This window comes from Bos grunniens, chromosome 3 (genome assembly GCF_055505025.1).
Source record: "Bos grunniens cultivar Pamir isolate PY7600 chromosome 3, Bosgru_T2T1.0, whole genome shotgun sequence".
NCBI lineage: Eukaryota > Metazoa > Chordata > Mammalia > Artiodactyla > Bovidae > Bos > Bos grunniens.
The window spans coordinates 116,076,149-116,097,380 of record NC_141167.1 but is presented as its reverse complement, the minus strand read 5'-3'; the positions used below and the strand labels follow the sequence as shown (position 1 = coordinate 116,097,380).

Genomic DNA, 21,232 nt, shown 5'->3' with positions numbered 1-21,232 from the left:
ATATCTATGGAGTTTTACGGCCAGTATAGCCATTTATCCACCAAGCATGTATTAACTCAACAACCACCATGTTATTGAGTGCCTCTGACAACAGCACTGTAAGTGGTATAACAGTACAGTGGGACGTGCAGTTATGCTTTTCTACCCTATGAAACATACAATCCAGACTAGTTTGGATACTCAAGCCCTTGAAATATAGCTAGTATAAACCAGGAACTAAATTTTAAATTTTATTTCATTTAAATTAATTTAAATGTAAGTGTAAACAGCCACATGTTGCTAGTAGCTATGGACAGCACAGATCAGAATAGACTAATAATGCTATAGTATGTGAGGAGAGAAATCAACGATATCTGAAAGAAGCCACAGGAAGTTATACGGAGAATACATTTTTCATTACACCTTAAACAATGAAAACGATTAGCTTAGATACAAAACTTTAATAATCCTAGAAGGTAGGGATCATGGCTTCTTTGTTCACACTTATTCTCTGAATCAAATATAAAGGCTACTACCTAGTAGATCCCTTTCATGGATCATAGCTTTGTCACAGCAAAGAAGCTTAAGTAACTCAAAGACGTTATGAGCCATGCTGTGCAGGACCAACCAAGATGGATGGGTCATAGTGAAGAGTTCTGACAAAACGTAGTTCGATGGAGAAGGAAATAGCAGTCCACTCCAGTATTCTTGCCTGGAGAACACCATGCACAATATGAAAAGGTAAAAAGATACTATGCCAGAAGATGAGTGACCCAGGTAACAAGGCACCCAACATGCTACCGAGCAGGAGCGGAGAACAATTACTCATAGCACCAGAAAGAATTAGGCAGCTGGGCCAAAGCAGAAACAATGCTCCCTTATTGATGTGTCTGGTAGTGAAAGTAAAGTCCAAGGCTGTATACTGTCATCCTGCTTATTTAACTTATATACAGATAACATCAGGTTAAATGCTGAGCTGGATGAATCATAAGCTGGAATAAAGACTGCCAGAGGAGAGGGTGAGATGAATGGAAAGAGTAACATGGAAACTTACATTACCATATGTAATGAGTATGTAATTACCACATGTAAAAGAGGTAGCTAAGGGGAATTTGCTGTATGGCTCAGGAAACTCAAACAGGGGCTCTGTACCAACCTAGAGGGGTGGGATGGGGAGGGAGATGGGAGGGAGCTTCAAAAGGGAGGGAATATATGTATGCCTATGGCTGATTCATGTTGAGGTTTGACAGAAAACTGCAAACTTCTGTAAAGCAATTATTCTTCAAAAAAAAAAAAAATATTGTCAGGAGAAATATCAACAACCTCAGACATGCAGATGATACCACTCTATAAAGAACAATACTGCACAGGAACCTGGAATGTCAGGTTCATGAATCAAAGTAAATTGGATGTGGTCAAGTAGGAGATGGCAAGAGTGAACATCAACATCTTAGGAATCAGTGAACTAAAAATGGACAGGAATAGGCAAATTTAATTCAGATGACCATTATATCTACTACTTAGGCAAGAATTCCTTAGCAAAATGGAGTAGTAGCCTTCCTAGTTAACAAAAGAGTCTGAAACGGAGTACTTGGGTACAATCTCAAAAATGACAGAACAATCCTGGTTTGTTCCCAAGGCAAACCATTCAATATCACAGTAACCCAAGTCTATGCCCCAACCACTAATGCAGAAAAAGCTAAAGTTGACTGGTTCTATAAGACCTACAACAATTTCTAGAACTAAAAAAGACATCCCTTTTCAATATAGGGGATTAGATTAGAAGTAGGAAGTCAAGAGATATCCAGAATAGCAGGCAAGTTTGGCCTTGAGTACAAAATGAAGCAGGGCAAAGGCTAACAGGGTTTTACCAAAAGAAGGCACTGCTCATAGCAAATACCCTCTTCCAACAACACAAGAGATGACGCTACACATAGACATCACCAGATGGTCAATACCAAAATCAGACTGATTATGTTATTTGCAGCCAAAGATGGAGAGAAGCTCTATACAGTCAGTAAAAACCCAAACAAAAAAACCCGGAGCTGGCTATGGCTCATTATTGCAAAATTCAGGTTTAAATTGGAGAAAAGTAGGTAAAACCACTAGGCCATTCAGGTATGACCTAAATCAAATCCCTTATGATACAGCAGAGGTGATGAAAAGATTCAAGGGATTAAGTCTGATAGAGTGTCTGAAGAACTATGGACAGAAGTTCATAACAGTGTACAGGAGGCAGTGACCAAAGCCAACCCAAAGAAAAAGAAATGCAAGAAGGAAAAGTGGTTGTCTGATGAAGCTCTAAAAATAGTTGAGGAAAGAAGAGAAGAGAAAGGCAAGGGAGAAAGGGAAAAATATACCCAACTGAATACAGAGTTCCAGAGAATAGCAAGAAGAGATAAAAACGCCTTCTTAAAGAAGCAATGCAAAGAAATATAGGAAAATGATAGAATGGGAAAGACTAGGGAGCTCTTCAGGAACATTTCATGGAAGGATGAGCACAATAAAGGACAGAAATGGTAGGACCCAACAGAAGCAGAAAAAATTAAGAACAGTTGGCAAGAATACACAGAAAACAGAAGGATAATACAAGAAAGATCATAATGACCCAGGTAACCACAATGGTGCGGTCACTCACCTAGAGCTGGACATCCTAGAGTGTGAAGTCAAGTGGGCCTTAGGAAGCATTCCTACGAACAAAGCTAGTGGAGATGACAAAATTCCAGCTGAGCGATTTAAAAATCCTAAAAATGACACTGTTAAAATTCTGTACTCAGTATGTCAGCAAATTTGGAAAAGTTGGCAATGGTCACAAGACTGGAAAAAATCAGTTTTCATTACAATTCCAAAGAAGGGCAATGCCGAAGAATGTTCAAACTATTGTACAATTGCGCTTATTTCACATGCTGGCAAGGTTATGCTCAAAATCCTTCAAGTGAGGAGTCTGCAGTATGTGAACAGAGAACCTCCAGATGTACAAACTGGGTTTAGAAAAGGCAGAGCATCAGAGATCAAATTGTGACATCTGTTGGATCAGGGAGAAAGTAACAGAGTTTTTCAGAAAAAATACCTACTTCGGCTTCATTTGACTTTGTGGATCACAACAAACTGTTGATAATTCTTAGAAATGGGAATACCACATCTCCTTACCTGCCTCCTGAGAAACCTTTCTGCAGGTCAAGAAGCAATAGTTAAAACCAGACACGAAACAACTGACTGGTTCAAAATTACTCAAGTTAAGGTTGTATACTGTCATCTTGCTTACTTAACTTATATGCAGATAACATCATGAAAAATGCTGAACTGAATGAATCACAAGCTGGAATAAAGACTGCTGGGAGAATATCAACAATCTCAGACATGCAGATGATATCACTCTAATGGCAGAAAGTGAAGAGGAACTAAAGAGCCTCTTGACAAGGGAGGAGAATAAAAAGGCTGACTTGAAAATCAACATCAAAAAAACTAAGATCATGGCATCCGGTCCCATCACTTTATGGCAAATAGAAAGGGAAAAGGTGGAAGCAGCAACAAATTTTATTTTCTTGGGCTTCAAAACCACTGCAAATGGTGAATGCAACCATGAAATTAAGACTTGCTCCTTGGAAGAAAGCTATGACAAACTAGAGAGCATATTAAAATGCAGAGATGTCACTTGACTGACAAAGATCTGCCTAGTCAAAGCTATGGTTTTTCCCATAGTCATGTATGGATGTGAGAGGTGGAGTATAAGGAAGGCTAAGTGCTGAAGAACTGATGCATTCAAATTGTGGTGATGGAGAAGACTCTTGAGAGTCCACTGGACTGCAAGGAGATCAAACCAGTCAATTGTAAAGAAAATCAACCCTGAAAATTCATTGGAACGACTGAAGCTGCAGCTCCAACACTTTGGCCACGTGATGCAAAGAGCTGACTCACTGGAAAGGACCCTGATCCTGGGAAAGAGTCAAGGCAAAAGAAGAAGCCAGCAGCAGAAGATAAGATGGTTAGATAGCATCTCCATCTCAGTGGACGTGAATTTGAGGAAACTCTGGGAGATATGGGGCTTCCCTGGTCGCTCAGATGGTAAAGAATCCACCTACAATGCAGGAGACCCAGGTTTGATCCCTGGGTCAGGAAAATCCCCTGGAGAAGGGAATGACTACCTACTCCAGTACTCTTGTCTAGAGAATTTCATGGACAGAGGAGCCTGGTGAGCTATAGTCCATAGGGCCGCAAAGAGTCAGACACGATTCAGTGACTGAACAAGAACAATCTTGTAGGTATATAGACCGTTTGCTGAATGGTTGACTAAATGTAGGAATAACTAAATGTTTTCCTACCAAATGTAGGAAAACAGGGAATTTGGGTTTTAAACAAGAAACTGTAGCAATAAGAGTCATATTTTAACAAGAAAAATTTGGCCATACTTAGGATTCAGGACAGATTTGATGCAGGAGAATCTTAAGGAATAAATTTAGCAAGTTTTTGCTGCAATTCATGAATGTTAGAAAATTATGTGATAGAAATATGATTAGAAAACAGTTGTTATGAATAGTTATCAATGAGTTTTTACAAGTCATGACATTAACTTGGTGACTGTTTGGATATCAGGATTATCTTAAGAAAATCCAAAACTGCAACTCTTTGTGATATTTTGAAAATGATGATGCCACTGAAGAATATGAGGAAGCTAAATGAAAAAGAGAGGGAAAGGGAAGGGGAAGGAGACAGGCAGAGGGGGAAGGAGAACGTGAGGGTGAGGAAGAAGAAAGACACTGAAAAATGTTAAATTTCATAAATGTTATTTTGTAATGATAAGCTTATCCACTGAAAATATCCATCAGGCAACTAAAATAAGGAGTAGAGTTGAGGTGGCCAGAATAGGAAAAATAGATTTTTAAAAGCTTTATAAATAAAGATGACAATTGAAGTTAGAAGTGATGAAATGTCTATGGAAAGGAATATTTAATGAAAAAGAAGGATCATTAGGATCCAACAAAATTACGAAAAGAAAAATTTGGCAATTTTAACACATCCTTCTTTCCTCTTCATGAAAGATGATTCTAAAGTAAGCTAAAGGGAATTTTTTGACAAAATGTGTCTCAATGTCATCACAGGACTTAGAGACTCTCCCAAGCTATTTTGGAACAAATGGATATGACAATGTCATCTGGGTAAAGGTAAAGTTAGAACAACTTACCAAGTTGAACAACTAACTGCATCGAAAGTTTTGCTGCTACTAAAAATCCAACTTGATATTATGCTTCATTTAACAAAAGTATAGTGCTCTGGGGTTGGTGACACCATTACCTGGAAGACGACATTCAGTACTGAACTCTACATATTAAGCAGAATAAAAGAGCAGGAAACAGACAAGAGGACAGCAAACAGAATGGAAATTAAACTATATAAAGAATAGCTGGGAAACGAGCACTAAGTAACCAGATGAGAAGGCTGAAAGAACCCACGATCTTTATCCTCAAATATCTTAAGCAAAATTTCATTAAGTAGAAGAGGGTACAGATTTGTTCCAGAGAGATGATCTTGGTCCACTAGAGTACAGAAATCTCAATCACCTCAGATATGCAGATGACACCACCCTTATGGCAGAAAGTGAAGAGGAACTCAAAAGCCTCTTGATGAAAGTGAAAGTGGAGAGTGAAAAAGTTGGCTTAAAGCTCAACATTCAGAAAACGAAGATCATGGCATCTGGTCCCATCACTTCATGGGAAATAGATGGGGAAACAATGTCAGACTTTATTTTTTTTGGCTCCAAAATCACTGCAGATGGTGACTGCAGCCATGAAATTAAAAGACGCTTACTCCTTGGAAGAAAAGTTATGACTAACCTAGACAGCACATTCAAAAGCAGAGACATTACTTTGCCAACAAAGGTCTGTCTAGTCAAGGTTATGGCTTTTCCAGTGGTCATGTACAGATGTGAGAGTTGGACTGTGAAGAAAGCTGAGCGCCAAAGAATTGATGCTTTTGAACTGTGGTGTTGGAGAAGACTCTTGAGAGTCCCTTGGACTTCAAGGAGATCCAACCAGTCCATTCTGAAGGAGATCAGCCCTAGGATTTCTTTGGAAGGAATGATGCTAAAGCTGAAACTCCAGTACTTTGGCCACCTCATGTGAAGAGTTGACTCATTGGAAAGCACTCTGATGCTAGGAGGGATGGGGGCAGGAGGAGAAGGGGACAACAGAGGATGAGATGGCTGGATGGCATCACTGACTCATGGACGTGAGTCTGAGTGAACTCGGGGAGTTGGTGATGGACAGGGAGGCCATGCTGTGATTCATGGGGTCGCAAAGAGTTGGACACAACTGAGCGACTGAACTGAACTGGACTGAGAGTACAGAAATGAAAAATTTTAAACTCAAAACAAGAAGTAACATTTTAATAACTAAAAGCTGTCCTAGTAGAACAGCTTGCATGGTGATGAGCTTTATAATACTGAAACAATGAAGCAGAATACATCAGTGGTTCTCAAGAGTTATGCTAAAAAAATTTAGGTTCATGGGCCCCACTGCTGATGGTTCTAATTCAATATATTTGGATGAGGGGTTGCTCATCTTTAACTCTTTTGAATTCTTTATTGTATTCTAATACACTGCTAGTTTTTTTTTTTTTAATTTTATTTTATTTTTAAACTTTACATAATTGTATTAGTTTTGCCAAATATCAAAATGAATCCGCCACAGGTATACATGTGTTCCCCATCCTAGTTTTAAGAAACAGCATGCTACAAAGATTTATGGAAAGCATACTACAATATAAGGCACCATTCTAGGCATGGTTTGGCATGACATACTAAGGCAAAAAATTTGATCACTATTGTTAAGAAACTTAAAATATTATTGGTGAGACACATATGCACAAAACTAAAAGGAATTTAAAGCAGGCACAGGCACCTTTTATGATCACAGACAAAAGGTACTTAAATTAGTAACTGGTTCATTAATTATATCTGACGAGGTGATAATAAATCTGCTCATACGATTTGGTTAAGAAGTAGGATTAAATAAGGTTTTTCTAACCCTCATTCCAGAGATAAACTGAGGGCCAAAGGCTTGGCAAATATGAAGGAAAGTAGTTGGAATGTAAAAGAAAAGTAATTGGAGTGTAATGTAAAAAAGAAAGAAAAAAATCAGGGTAGACCATGGAAGAGGAAACTCAACTATTTTCTTTTTCTTTCTTTCCTTCCTTTTAAAGCAGCCCTGAGATAATCCTCAGCTGTACATATACACTTATATGTGCACATGCTAACAATCTAATGTTTTGGAGGATAAAGACTCCTGAGAACAGGTGAGGGGATTGTTTACTGTGATTCTTTCTTTTAAGAATCCTTGCAAATTAAATGTGAATGGTGAAAGGTAATGACAGCATGTTTAAATATCTTTCAGGTTTCAGAGATTGTAGGATATCAATGTAGGCAAGATGAAGCAAAATGAAAAAAAAGAGGCCAAGGGATTTTACATGACAAAGGGCTATTTTTAGTGACTCCTGGTAGAGCAGTTTGGGACCATCTCGAGGCTACTGGACAAACTTTAAAGGTTAAAGAGAGAATGATAATGTGATGAACAGAGTAGGAATAGACGACTTCTTTGGGTCTTTGGCAGTCAAGGAAAAACAGAAGCAGGGAACATGTATGGCGCTGTACTGATATTCTGGAAAATAAAAATGTAGAAGACGCCTGTCCACATTAAACTTGAGACTGTCTATGAAACAATAAAATAAATATACTTGAAACAGGCAAAGTAACTTGTTAATTGTGATAAAATTATCATTAAAAAATCTCAAAATACATCTATTAGTGTCCTCTTTGATTTCTTTCACCAGTGTTTTATAGTTTTCTATATATAGGTCTTTAGTTTCTTTAGGTAGATATATTCCTAAGTATTTTATTCTTTCCGTTGCAATGGTGAATAGAATTGTTTCCTTAATTTCTCTTTCTGTTTTCTCATTATTAGTGTATAGGAATGCAAGGGATTTCTGTGTGTTGATTTTATATCCTGCAACTTTACTATAGTCATTGATTAGTTCTAGTAATTTTCTGGTGCAGTCTTTAGGGTTTTCTATGTAGAGGATCAGGTCATCTGAAAATAGTGAGAGTTTTACTTCTTCTTTTCCAATTTGGATTCCTTTTATTTCTTTTTCTGCTCTGATTGCTGTGGCCAAAACTTCCAAAACTATGTTGAATAGTAATGGTGAAAGTGGGCACCCTTGTCTTGTTCCTGACTTTAGAGGAAATGCTTTCAATTTTTCACCATTGAGGATAATGTTTGCTGTGGGTTTGTCATATATAGCTTTTATTATGTTGAGGTATGTTCCTTCTATTTCTGCTTTCTGGAGAGTTTTTATCATAAATGGGTGTTGAATTTTGTCAAAGGCTTTCTCTGCATCTATTGAGATAATCATATGGTTTTTATTTTTCAATTTGTTAATGTGGTGTATTACATTGATTGATTTGCAGATATTGAAGAATCCTTGCATCCCTGGGATAAAGCCCACTTGGTCATGGTGTATGATCTTTTTAATGTGTTGTTGGATTCTGATTGCTAGAATTTTGTTAAGGATTTTTGCATCTACGTTCATCAGTGATATTGGCCTGTAGTTTGCTTTTTTTGTGGGTTCTTTGTCAGGTTTTGGTATTAGGGTGATGGTGGCCTCATAGAATGAGTTTGGAAGTTTACCTTCCTCTGCGATTTTCTGGAAGAGTTTGAGCAGGATAGGTGTTAGCTCTTCTCTAAATTTTTGGTAGAATTCAGCTGTGAAGCCATCTGGACCTGGGCTTTTGCTTGCTGGAAGATTTTTGATTACAGTTTCAATTTCCATGCTTGCGATGGGTCTGTTAAGATTTTCTATTTCTTCCTGGTCGAGTTTTGGCAAGTTGTACTTTTCTAAGAATTTGTCCATTTCTTACACATTGTCCATTTTATTGGCATATAATTGTTGATAGTAGTCTCTTATGATCCTTTGTATTTCTGTGCTGTCTGTTGTGATCTCTCCATTTTCATTTCTAATTTTATTGATTTGATTTTTCTCCCTTTGTTTCTTGATGAGTCTGGCTAATGGTTTGTCAATTTTATTTATCCTTTCAAAGAACTAGCTTTTGGTTTTTGGAGAAATATACCATGTTCATGGATTGGAAGAATCAATATAGTGAAAATGAGTATACTACCCAAAGCAATTTATAGATTCAATGCAATCCCTATCAAGCTACCAACAGTATTCTTCACAGAGCTAGAACAAATAATTTCACAATTTGTATGGAAATACAAAAAACCTCGAATAGCCAAAGCGATCTTGAGAAAGAAGAATGGAACTGGAGGAATCAACCTACCTGACTTCAGGCTCTACTACAAAGCCACAGTTATCAAGACAGTATGGTACTGGCACAAAGACAGAAATATAGATCAATGGAACAAAATAGAAAGCCCAGAGATAAATCCACGCACATATGGACACCTTATCTTTGACAAAGGAGGCAAGAATATACAATGGATTAAAGACAATCTCTTTAACAAGTGGTGCTGGGAAAACTGGTCAACCACTTGTAAAAGAATGAAACTAGAACACTTTCTAACACCATACACAAAAATAAACTCAAAATGGATTAAAGATCTAAACATAAGACCAGAAACTATAAAACTATAAAACTCCTAGAGGAGAACACAGGCAAAACACTCTCTGACATACATCACAACAGGATCCTCTATGACCCACCTCCTAGAATATCGGAAATAAAAGCAAAAATAAACAAATGGGACCTAATTAACCTTAAAAGCTTCTGCACATCAAAGGAAACTATCAGCAAGGTGAAAAGACAGCCTTCAGAATGGGAGAAAATAATAGCAAATGAAGCAACTGACAAACAACTAATCTCAAAAATATACAAGCAACTCCTCCAGCTCAACTCCAGAAAAATAAATGACCCAATCAAAAAATGGGCCAAAGAACTAAACAGACATTTCTCCAAAGAAGACATACAGATGGCTAACAAACACATGAAAAGAGGCTCAACATCACTCATTATCAGAGAAATGCAAATCAAGACCACTATGAGGTACCATTTCACACCAGTCAGAATGGCTGCCATCCAAAAGTCTACAAATAATAAATGCTGGAGAGGGTGTGGAGAAAAGGGAACCCTCTTACACTGTTGGTGGGAATGCAAACTAGTACAGCCACTATGGAGAACAGTGTGGAGATTCCTTAAAAAACTGGAAATAGAACTGCCTTATGATCCAGCAATCCCACTGCTGGGCATACACACTGAGGAAACCAGAAGGGAAAGAGACACGTGTACCCCAATGTTCATCGCAGCACTGTTTATAATAGCCAGGACATGGAAGCAACCTAGAGGTCCATCAGCAGATGAATGGATAAGAAAGCTGTGGTACATATACACGATGGAGTATTACTCAGCCATTAAAAAGAATTCATTTGAATCAGTTCTAATGAGGTGGATGAAACTGGAGCCTATTATACAGAGTGAAGTAAGCCAGAAGGAAAAACACCAATACAGTATACTAACGCATATATATGAAATTTAGAAAGATGATAATAATAACCCTGTGTACGAGACAGCAAAAGAGACACTGATGTATGGAACAGTCTTATGGACTCTGTGGGAGAGGGAGAGGGTGGGAAGATTTGGGAGAATGGCATTGAAACATGTAAAATATCATGTATGAAATGAGATGCCAGTCCAGGTTCGATGCACGATACTGGATGCTTGGGGCTAGTGCACTGGGACGACCCAGAGGGATGGTATGGGGAGGGAGGAGGGAGGAGGGTTCAGGATGGGGAGCACATGTATACCTGTGATGGATTCATTTTGATATTTGGCAAAACTAATACAATTATGTAAAGTTTAAAAATAAAATAAAATTAAAAAAAAAAAAATCTCAAAATACAGGAACAGACCTAAGCTACTTTGTTTCAGGTAACAACTCAAATACATCTAAACTGATCCTAAGAAACACTTTTGAGATTCTTTTACCAGAAAAAAGATACAAAAATTTTTTGGAAGACTTTTATTTTAAATCACCAGCTAAGTTAATTTATCAAAAACATTCAGAAACTTTATGGAGCACTTACTCTTGCTGCAAAGCACGATTCTAGGTGCTGACAGGGAAAAAAGGTGAGTAAGGAAAAAGTGTGAGGAGACATACATGCAAACTATCCCAGGGTAATGGAAAAGATACAAATGGAAAGTAAAGCAACACGCCTGAGGGGTCAATTTTTACTCTGAAGAACTGACAAAATCTTCAAAATGAGGGTGACATAATTTACATTTTAAACCCACGTGATTATCTGAAATTATTTCTTATGAACATATACTCACCTGAGACTTCAGTTTCTCTCTTTCAGCAGCATCTTTTAGTTGTTGAATTCCAAATTTAATTTTTTGGATTTCTTGATTAATTGTGGTTACTCGCTCATAGACAGCACCTCTTTTTTCTTGAACTTTATTACAGTCTCTAAAGGAAAAGAGATGGGTGAAATTATAATTCCACTTAAGCATTTAAACAGTCAAACATTAAATCTAATTTTGATTCCAAAGAGAGTATTTGTATCAATATTTGGCTGACACACCTACATCTCAAGATTTAAAAGCAAGCAGATGAGAATCACAAGGTGGTGCTATAATCAGGAAGAGTAAGCTCTTCCACACAAAGCTGTTATTTAAAAATGAGATTTTTAAGTCACCTCTCCCAGCTGCACTCACTCTTGACTCTTGGTGGGAGTGTGAATTAATACAACTTTCCTGCAAGGCAAGTGACAAATTAAAACCAGGTTCTGCCCTTTTTCTTCATCTGCATGAGGAAGAGGAAAGGAAATCTTCAGACCATCCTAATATACCTTTTACAAACTAAAATAGTGTCATCTCATAGACATATCTGGGGCATTTATTCTAAAAACACACTTTTAGAACTGATGGGAAGAAGATTCTACCAATGAAACATCCAAACATACTAGCCAACAACCACGGTGACAAAATTCTCGCAAAGTACTTGGTACTTAAATTAAAAAGTAAGACTTTTTCTCAAAATATGCTATAATGCTCTAGACTAGCTGAACAATAACATGAACTAGTTGATTTATCCTAATACAACTCTGGCTCGCTGGCTCTGAAGTGTACTGAAATAAGCAATAGCACTAGAACCCTTCTAACGAATTATGCAAAGGATTCAGAATTGTGATTATCAGGAAAATAAATGAAAAAAACTAATACCTAAAACATCTCTATACATTTAGATGTAGTAGCATTATGAGTCATAACTAACTGCTTTAGTCACCCAAACATGGAATACCTTTTTGAAATTAGAGAAGGTTTGGAATCTTAAGGAAAATAAAATGAATTAGGCTTTTCTAATTACTTTCTAATACATTAAATTGAAAATAAGTTCATACTCAATCACTGTGCGTTTGTACTGCTTGACATCCTCATGCTTCTTATTTATTCTGAACTGTGCTGTGGCAAGTTTTTCCTTCTTTGCAATCATCAGTCTTTTAAAGGAATTTTCCTCAGTCTTCAATTTCTTCAATTCTGACTCATCACTCTCAATTTGGTCCTCCAAGTTCAGGCTCTATATTTTATGAGATGAATTTAAAGTCAATACAACAAATTAGAATTTACAAACAAACGACTGTCTTCGAGGATGAAACTGAAAATACAATTTCAAAATGTGATAAAACTAGAGAAGTGTGTTTATCACGTCATTTTATCAGCAAGGGCCAGAACAGAGGAACATATCAAGATCAGCCAACAGGCTAGGTTTCAGGAGGCGAGGGTCTGAATTAAAGGAGCAGGAAGAAAGAGGAAAGGGTAGACCCCAGAAACAATTCAAAGCAGTAGATCTCAATCTCTTTCTTTTTTTTTTTTTTTGCTGACTCTTGATGGGAGAAAGGGGAAGTATGCAATTGGGAAAGAATATCCCAGACAATCTCACCTTCCAGCGCCTTCTTCCCTCAAAAGAGAAATCTTTCATCAAAGTCTATGTTAGTGATCCTGGGGACAGTTTGGATTGGGATGATGAAGTGAAAAGGATTTTCAAGTTTCTAGCCTGAGAAACTTTAAACATGTTGGCGTTAGTGGTCCATCGTCGCTCAGGGCAGGGTCTGTATCATGAACCTTAAATCTCTTTATATATCCTAGCTACAGTGTTAGGCACTAAGTTGGGACTTTATTCTTACTGACTAGAAGATCATTTCCAACTGTCAGAACGAGTTTAAAATTCCATGACTTTTCCCCAAAATATACATGGCAATACGCTATGTTAATTAATTTATTATTCATTTCATCTGAAGGTAACGATGGGTCTATTACTGATATGTTTAAAAAGAATAGTGTTTTATTCCTGAGCATACATTGCCACATCTATTATACTGTAGGATGATCCTGCTTTTCGGTAAGAAAATAGCAACTTTCTGTAAAAGCAAACCTGAGGGACTATAGTAAACTATTATATAATAAAAAGACTTAAAAATTCCACACAGTACAAACCTCCTTTAAGATAGTGGTTAATTTTTCTCTATTATCTGCAAGGTCCTGTATTTTCTTTTGATATAACTGTACTTCCAGTTGACATGAAGGCAGGCAGTCAACAGAGTCTCGATAGATTTCATATTTTTCCATTACTTCTTGCTTTGAAAGAAAAAAAAATACAGAAACCAGTTTGACATTCTCCTTTATGAAACTGCAGTAATGTCAATTCGTTTGCTCTTAATTTCTGTACTTAATACTGAAAGCTTAAGAGCAAAGAACAATTAAGTTTCTAGGTCAGTAACAAAGCACTATTACTGACACGTGTCTAAGCACATATAATTAGGCTTCCTAATTGTTAAATACCCTTGAACAAAGAAAACATACCATAATTTTACTAAACCACTCATTGAAGTACCTTCCAAAGGTTATTCGTAATGATCTTAAAAGAGTTCATTTCTGCTAATACTCAAACTACTCCCAACTACTCCTGTGCAATTATATTACCAATTACAATCTTCCTATTCATCTGTATAACTATTACTACAAGTAATTATTTCAAAAAGATTAATTCTTCTAAAATTAGGAAATGAGCACATGTTTACCACAAGCACTGCAATAATACAAAGGCTTCTTTCCGAGTCTAACCCTTCTTCCCACTTCATTAACCAGCTGGATTTTGTCTTCAGTGAAATGCTTAATCATAGCACTGCTCATTTTTCCATTAAGCTGTCTTTTTCCTACTAATTTGTAAATACTCTTTTGTATCTTTGCATATCATGGATATAATAATCCCTTTACCTATCATATGCATTATATATATGTTTCACAGGTCTACTTTTTTCTGCAGCTTTTGGATTTTCAATTTTAATTTAAAAATTCTATCCAAGATAATATTAATGTTCACCTAAAACTGTTAAATTTTCAATCCAATTAGAATTTATCTTTGTAAATGGTACAAGGTACAGACCCAACTTGCTTTTCTTCTAGATGAACAGCCAATTGAACCAAAATTGCTTATTAAATAAATAGACCTCAAATACTCAGATCTATTTCTGGGCTCTCACTACTGTTCTATTAATCTTTGTCTGTTCTCATGTGATAATTCTCAATTATCAGAAATGACTTAAATAACAAATTCAGAAATAAACCAGAAACTTTTTTTCAATTAATAGTTTTAAAACCTTTCCTCATAAAGGATTCTAAATTGTCTACCCACTTCTCTCCCCTCCTACATCTACCTCCCACTGTAGCTCATTGTCTTTTTTAAACATAAATCATACCATGTTCCAACATCCCCAACTCATAAATTAGCCAACGGTACACTCCTGCTCTTGTGAAAATCTAGCATCCTGAAAAACCTGCCCGTGGCCTATTTGTCTATCATCATCTCATACCATTTTCCTTCTTATACATCATACTTTCTTCCTTGAATATAACTTCCTCTCTACTACTACCTCATATAGTTGGCACATGCTGTTCCCTTTGCCTTGAATGCTCTTCAGAGTATAAATTTACTAAGATAACCTCTGTTCATCCTTCAGATGTAAGCATAAATTTCTACTTCCTTCCCATTTTTACCTCTAACTTTCACAATACTAAACTAGAGTACTCTCATTATGCTTTTATTGAAGCACCCTATGCTATTTTTTATTTATTTGTTTCTCTTTTTGGTACTTAAAAAAAACAACAACACTGTTTTTAGAGCAGTTTTAGGTACACTGCAAAATTAAGCAGAAGGTACAGAATTCCCATATACTTCCTGCCTCCATACATGCATATCCTATACTTTTTCATAGTATATAACTTAAAATTATATAACTGATTATAAAATTATCACCATTCTCCCTTAAGATATAGTGACTAAGTCTTATGAGGACAAATCACTTCTGTTTTTGATCACCCAGGGCAAAAAAAAATTTGTTGCATAATTTAAAAAAATGTCTTGAAATTATACTTCTTTTCTTATATCCACTTTAGAGAAGAGCTAAAACTTAGAGACAAGGGCAAAAAGTCTAAGAGGGAGAGATGTATAGATAATTTGGAAATTAGAAAATTAACACATGATTAAACAAGAGTTGTTAAAAAATAAAAGAGGGACAGAAAAGCATTAAAATAAAAAGAAAACTCACTCTGGAATTTTTAAGCTTCTGGACTGTATCTTTCATTTTTTCTTTATAATTCTTAACTTTCTCTGGAGAATCCACAATTTTTGTTTTCAAATTCTCTTGTATTTCTTTCAAAGAAACCACTGACAATTTTAGTTCATTCTGTTGAAAAAACGTTTAAATATATTAGATATAATAATAAAACTAGTGATTTGCCACTATAATAATGGAAAAGAAAAAAGAAAATGGCTCTATTTTTGTTGTAGTCAGAACAACATATTAAATTCTGACCATATCACATTCCTGCTTGATGGCTCACATCTGTCTACAGGCCAGAGATCAGGCTCCCTTGTACAACATCATGTAGCTCTTACCCTCCAGTCCAGTGTCATCTTCCACCAGCTTCCTACTATACCCTACAATCTGGTAATTCCAGTCTGCCTTATGTCTGGACAATTACAAGCGATCTCTCTCTGATCTCGGAATACTGCCATCCGATTCCTGTACTGCAAATGAATTTCCATTAACCTCTGAAAATCCTGTTCCTACCTACTCTGTATTCTTTCTATAAACAGTATCATCATGTATGTGATAATTATAATTATGCATTTAATATGTGTTTCTGAATTAACTGAGCAACCTGGGGTTGTGAACAGTTATTTTTGCTCTCCCACAGCCCAAATAAAGTAAGAGCACTGAGAAGGTACTCAGTATATGGCTATTGAACTAAAACAAATTTCCTTCTGAATTTCAGACTATCTGGGGAACTGAATGAAGGGTCTCTGAGAACTCTCTTACATAACACAAATTCAGTCCTATGAAAACAGAACAAAATAGCAACAAGTATGTATATGCATCTATACATGTGCACGTAATAGCACAGAAAAAGGACTGGTAAGGCTGGCTGAGAGGAGAGGGTCTTTCATCTCTCTCTCTCTCTCTCTCTCTCTCTCTCTATATATATATATATATATATACTTACAACAGGAATGTATTACTGTATTACTTGTATAATTTGTCTAAATTATTAACTAAAAAATTTTTTTAAAGTTCTCACTTTTTCATCAACTAACTCAGAAGCCAAAACTGAATGTTTGAAACAATATATTTGTTATTTTATTATTAGAATTTAGCATACCATGTTATCTACTCTTTTAATACTCTATGAAATTAAAGATCATTTTCCTCATATTAGCACTGACTCTTTATCACTTTTAGTCCCTTCACAAAAATTCTAAAATTTGATATTATATATAACTACAAAGTGATTTTAATATCGATTTAAATGGGACAGAGAAATGAATAAAATTGAACCATAGTCAATACTACTCGATAAAAACATCTGGCAATAAAAAGAGTGATAGAAAAATAAGGAATATATTATACTAAAGTAAGTTTCAGATAGTTATAAAATATAAATATCAAAATAATAGGGAAATCATAAAAGTACAATGAGAAAATATGGGATTAAAAAACTGAGGAATGAGATAGGCCTTTCTATACATAGAATTAAACCCAAATGTAAAAGGCTATGTCTATCGATTTTACTACATAAAAACATGAACCTTCTAATAAGAAAACATGATGAATTTGAAAGACAAATGGAGTTAAAACCCGTAACTCATGGAGGTTTAAAAAAAAGTGAAATTAAAAAGGAACATAAACAGGTAATTCACAAAGTAAGAAATAACAACAAACCTCTGAATAGGTGGTCTAAATCACTGAAAATCAAAAAAATCAAAATGAAGATGAGACATTTATTCCTCTATAAGAATGACACAGATTAAAAAGGAAAAAAAAAAACATAAAAATATCCAATTTTGACAACAATGCAGAGAAAGGAATACTCTCATATTCTATACTGATATCTTTTTAGAAGTCAGTTTGGCAACATGGGCTAAATTTAAGTGTAATTCTCTTTAGCCCCAAAACCCTACATTTAGGAATCTACTAAGATAAAAAGCAGCCTAGTGGGCAAATATACATGTACATGTATAGGTGTGTAGCACACGTATGCTATTGTTCAATAGCAAAAAAGTTAGAAGCAATGTGAATGTCTATCAATAGGACACAGGATCGACATTAAGGTGCAGTTATTAAAATAATGGAGATCTATATAGATATGATAACTATTTATACTATAAAGTGAAAAAAAGCAGGTTTGAGTCACATAGAGTATAATATCATTTATGTAAAATTACAAATATATATGTATATTTGCTTAGAGAAATGTAATCTGTGACATGTATCTGATTGGTGAATTTGCAGGTGATTTTTACTTTTGTCATGCATTTCTGTGTTTCTGTATTTTTTAAAACAATAGTCATCTATTCTATTGGAAAAAGTTAAATTAGCTTCACTTAAAGGGAAGAAAGAGAGAAACATTTAATAATAATGCACAGTTAAAATACTCCTACACACAAGATTCAAACCTTAAATGCTAGTTAAATGAAAAGATGCTTACCAAACGCTTGGTTTTCTCTGAAATATCTGATTTCTTTTGTGAATTTCCCTCTTGCAGCACTATCTAGGGAAAAAAGCAAACAACTATTTTACAGTGATTGAAACAGATTTAAATTTAGTCAATGCTTTTTCACAAAACAGAAGTCAGAAAGTAGAGGAATTAAACAGATCAGACCAGATAATTCTCAAACTTTCTCTGTTCATTATGACCCTAAGGCCATAATAAACCCCTAACAGATCCTTTATTGGGTCATTAAATTCAAATAACTGAGTATTTATGTCCTAACAACTTAGTAGCCCCTTGAAAAAGTAATACATGCAAATTGAAAGAAAAATACTATTTTTATTTTATTCTTAAACAGCTACAACTACTTCCAAATTGGATGGGTATGGTATACTGTAAAACTGAGTACTGTACACATCTTAGAACCATGGGTCACAGGCAATTCTCATTTCCTATTGCATGATAATATTCACACAGCACTTGCTTTTTATTATGGCAAAAGCCAAAAACCCAGGTTCAAAAGATATGAAAGGAAGGTAACACGAGTTCTTGTTGAAACTGTGAACCGCCTTGAGCTAGATATTCAAGCAGTGTATGACAGATGCTGAATGTTGTTTTCCTTTAAAATTTAAAATATCCTGAAGCACCCTTGAGGGCTTGCTGTAGCACCCAGGGTGCCTCGGTGCACAATTTACAAACATCAGGATTAGATACAGAAAAAAATCTTAATTCTAGTCAACAAGATAGCATATACCCTTGACACCATCAATACTTAAAATTCTGTTGACCTGGACAACAGAAATATATATTCATTGTAAGGTGAACAATATATCCTATTTGTTTAGTAACTGAAAGTAATGTGCTGTTGGCCCCTCCATATCACATATACAAAAAACTTTTGAAAAAGATTTAAGATGTCTAACAATAGACACCGTTTTTATTTTATTATTTTTTATATACGTAAATATATATAAAAGATATATTATTATTATTATTTATTTAATTGGAGGATAATTACTGTACAATATTGTGATGGTTTCTGCCATATACCAGTCTGAATCGGCCATAGGTATACGTGTGCCCCTCCATCCCAAACCCCCTCATTTCCGTCTCCACCCCATCCCTCCAGGCTGGATACCCGGGCACCAGGTTTGGGTACCCTGCTTAGATACCGTTTTTTGACGAAACTCTTGATTCAGCGATTGCTGCAGCTCCTGAATATCATCTGAAAGCTGCTTGAACTCTGCCTGCTCTTCAACTGGAACAGAACTGAACACAGCAAAGTAAGTTAAAATAAGATGTATCAAGTTCTTAACCTAGAAAGTCCAAAAAAGGTCTCTGCTCTTCAACAACTTAAGTGAAAAAAAACTATCTGCTTTCATGTTTCTGAATTCTCATCCTTCCACATGACAATAATTTAAAATCCATGACCTGGACTCTGTGATCCAGCAAAAATAAAAATCAGATGAACTCTAAATTTCTGCCACCAATCTATGTATGGACTCATCTGCATACACATCTACCCTAACTCCACTCCTAATTTTAGTGCTGAGTCCATCTTTCTGTGGCTCTCACTTCCTCACATCTCTCTACTGTATCATCCATTTGTTTTGCTCCACAAATCCTTCCTAAGAGCACTTTCACATGTTCTAGTCTCTTCCATATGAATGCTCTCAACTTTAGTTTTTGATATGTGATATGTGGTATAAAATTGTTACTTTAATTTTCATTTCCTTGACTGCTATTGAGTTTAATGATTTTTACATATTTTTAATTAGTATTTGCACTTAATCCTCTGTAAATTCCTTGCCCATTTTTAAAATTATATTTTCCCATCAGTTTGTAGTTCTTTGTATTTTAGGAATACTACATGGGCATTATTAGAGATTGAAACGCTTTGCTGCAAATGTTGCAAATTTCACTTCCAGTTTGCCATTTCTCTTTTGACTTGGTTTATCATAAATTTTGTTGTTGTTCAGTCATTAAGTCATGTCCAACTCTTTGGGAGCCCCTGGACTGTAGAAAGCCAGGCTCCTCTGTTCTCTACTGTCTCTTGGAGTTTGCTCAAATTCACGTCCATTGAGTCCGTGATGCTAGCCATCTCATTCCCTACCATCCCCTTCTCCTTTTGCTTCAATCTTTCTGAGCATCAGTCTTCCATGAATTGACTCTTTGCATCATGTGACCAAAGTGTTGGAACTTCAGCTTCAGTCATTCCAATGAATATTTGGGGTTGATTTCCTTGACTTGTTTGATCTCTTTGCAGTCCAAGGAACTCTCAAGAGTCTTCTCTAGCACCATAATTTGAAAGCATCAATTCTTCGGTGCTCAGCCTTCTTTATGGCCCAACTCTCACATTCATACATGACTACTGGAAAAAACACAGCTTTGACTTTACAAACATTTCTCGGCAAAGTGATGTCTTTGCTTTTTAATACTCTGTCTAGTTTGTCATAGCTTTCCTTCTAAGGAACAAACATCTTTTAATTTCATGGATGCAGTCACCATCCACAGTGATTTTGGAGCCCAAGAAAATAAAGTCTGTCATTGCTCCCACTTTTCCTCTTCTATTTGAAATCAAGTGATGGGGTCAGATGCCATAACGTTTTAAATGTTGAGTTTTAAGCCAGCTTTTTCACTCTCCTCTTTCACCCTTGTCAACAGGCTCTTTAGTTCTTCTTTACTTTCTGCCATTATAGTCATATTATCTGGATATCTGAGGTTGTTGATATTTGAACACTGTACAAATCTGCCATCTTAAATTTTATTATTGGCCTCCTACTCCCAGTCTTTTCAGTTTACTGCTGTCTCTAACTTCCCTGGTGGCCCGGACGGTAAAGCATCTGCTACAATGCGGGAGAGCCGGGTTCAATCCCTGGGTCGGGAAGATCCCCTGGAGAAGGAAATGGGCTGTCTCTAAAGGCAATTTATGCCAGAGCAGGCTAAAAACAAAGTTTTTAACTGAAACAGAAAAACCCAAAACATCAACATATTAGAAGGGATAAAAAAATTCTTTTGTTCAAAATCAATATATATAAAGCCAAGAATTATAACCCTTGAATGATTTCTTCTCCTATCTGACCTTTAAGTCAAAATAAAACAAACTAAACAATAAACCTCTGTTGAAGGAATAAAAATTTTAAAGAATTAACTGATCTGAAGGAAGAAAGAGAATCCTGTCAGTTACTGCTTACACATAAG

The 21,232-nt window shown here is 35.8% G+C and overlaps 1 protein-coding gene across 4 annotated transcripts in view; it reads right to left on the bottom strand.

Moving 5' to 3' along the window:
* The window catches only part of NUF2 (NUF2 component of NDC80 kinetochore complex), a 42,635-nt gene that overhangs the window by 2,682 nt on the left and 18,721 nt on the right, over nucleotides 1-21,232 (bottom strand). For all 4 annotated transcript variants that reach the window (XM_086393840.1, XM_086393841.1, XM_086393839.1 and 1 more), the window contains exons 8-13: nucleotides 19,204-19,300; nucleotides 18,029-18,091; nucleotides 15,589-15,726; nucleotides 13,478-13,618; nucleotides 12,385-12,560; nucleotides 11,315-11,450 (exon numbers count right to left, since the gene is read on the bottom strand). In XM_086393840.1, coding sequence (XP_086249966.1) covers nucleotides 11,315-11,450; nucleotides 12,385-12,560; nucleotides 13,478-13,618; nucleotides 15,589-15,726; nucleotides 18,029-18,091; nucleotides 19,204-19,300 — 751 coding nt within the window. The remainder of the gene's footprint in view (nucleotides 1-11,314; nucleotides 11,451-12,384; nucleotides 12,561-13,477; nucleotides 13,619-15,588; nucleotides 15,727-18,028; nucleotides 18,092-19,203; nucleotides 19,301-21,232) is intronic.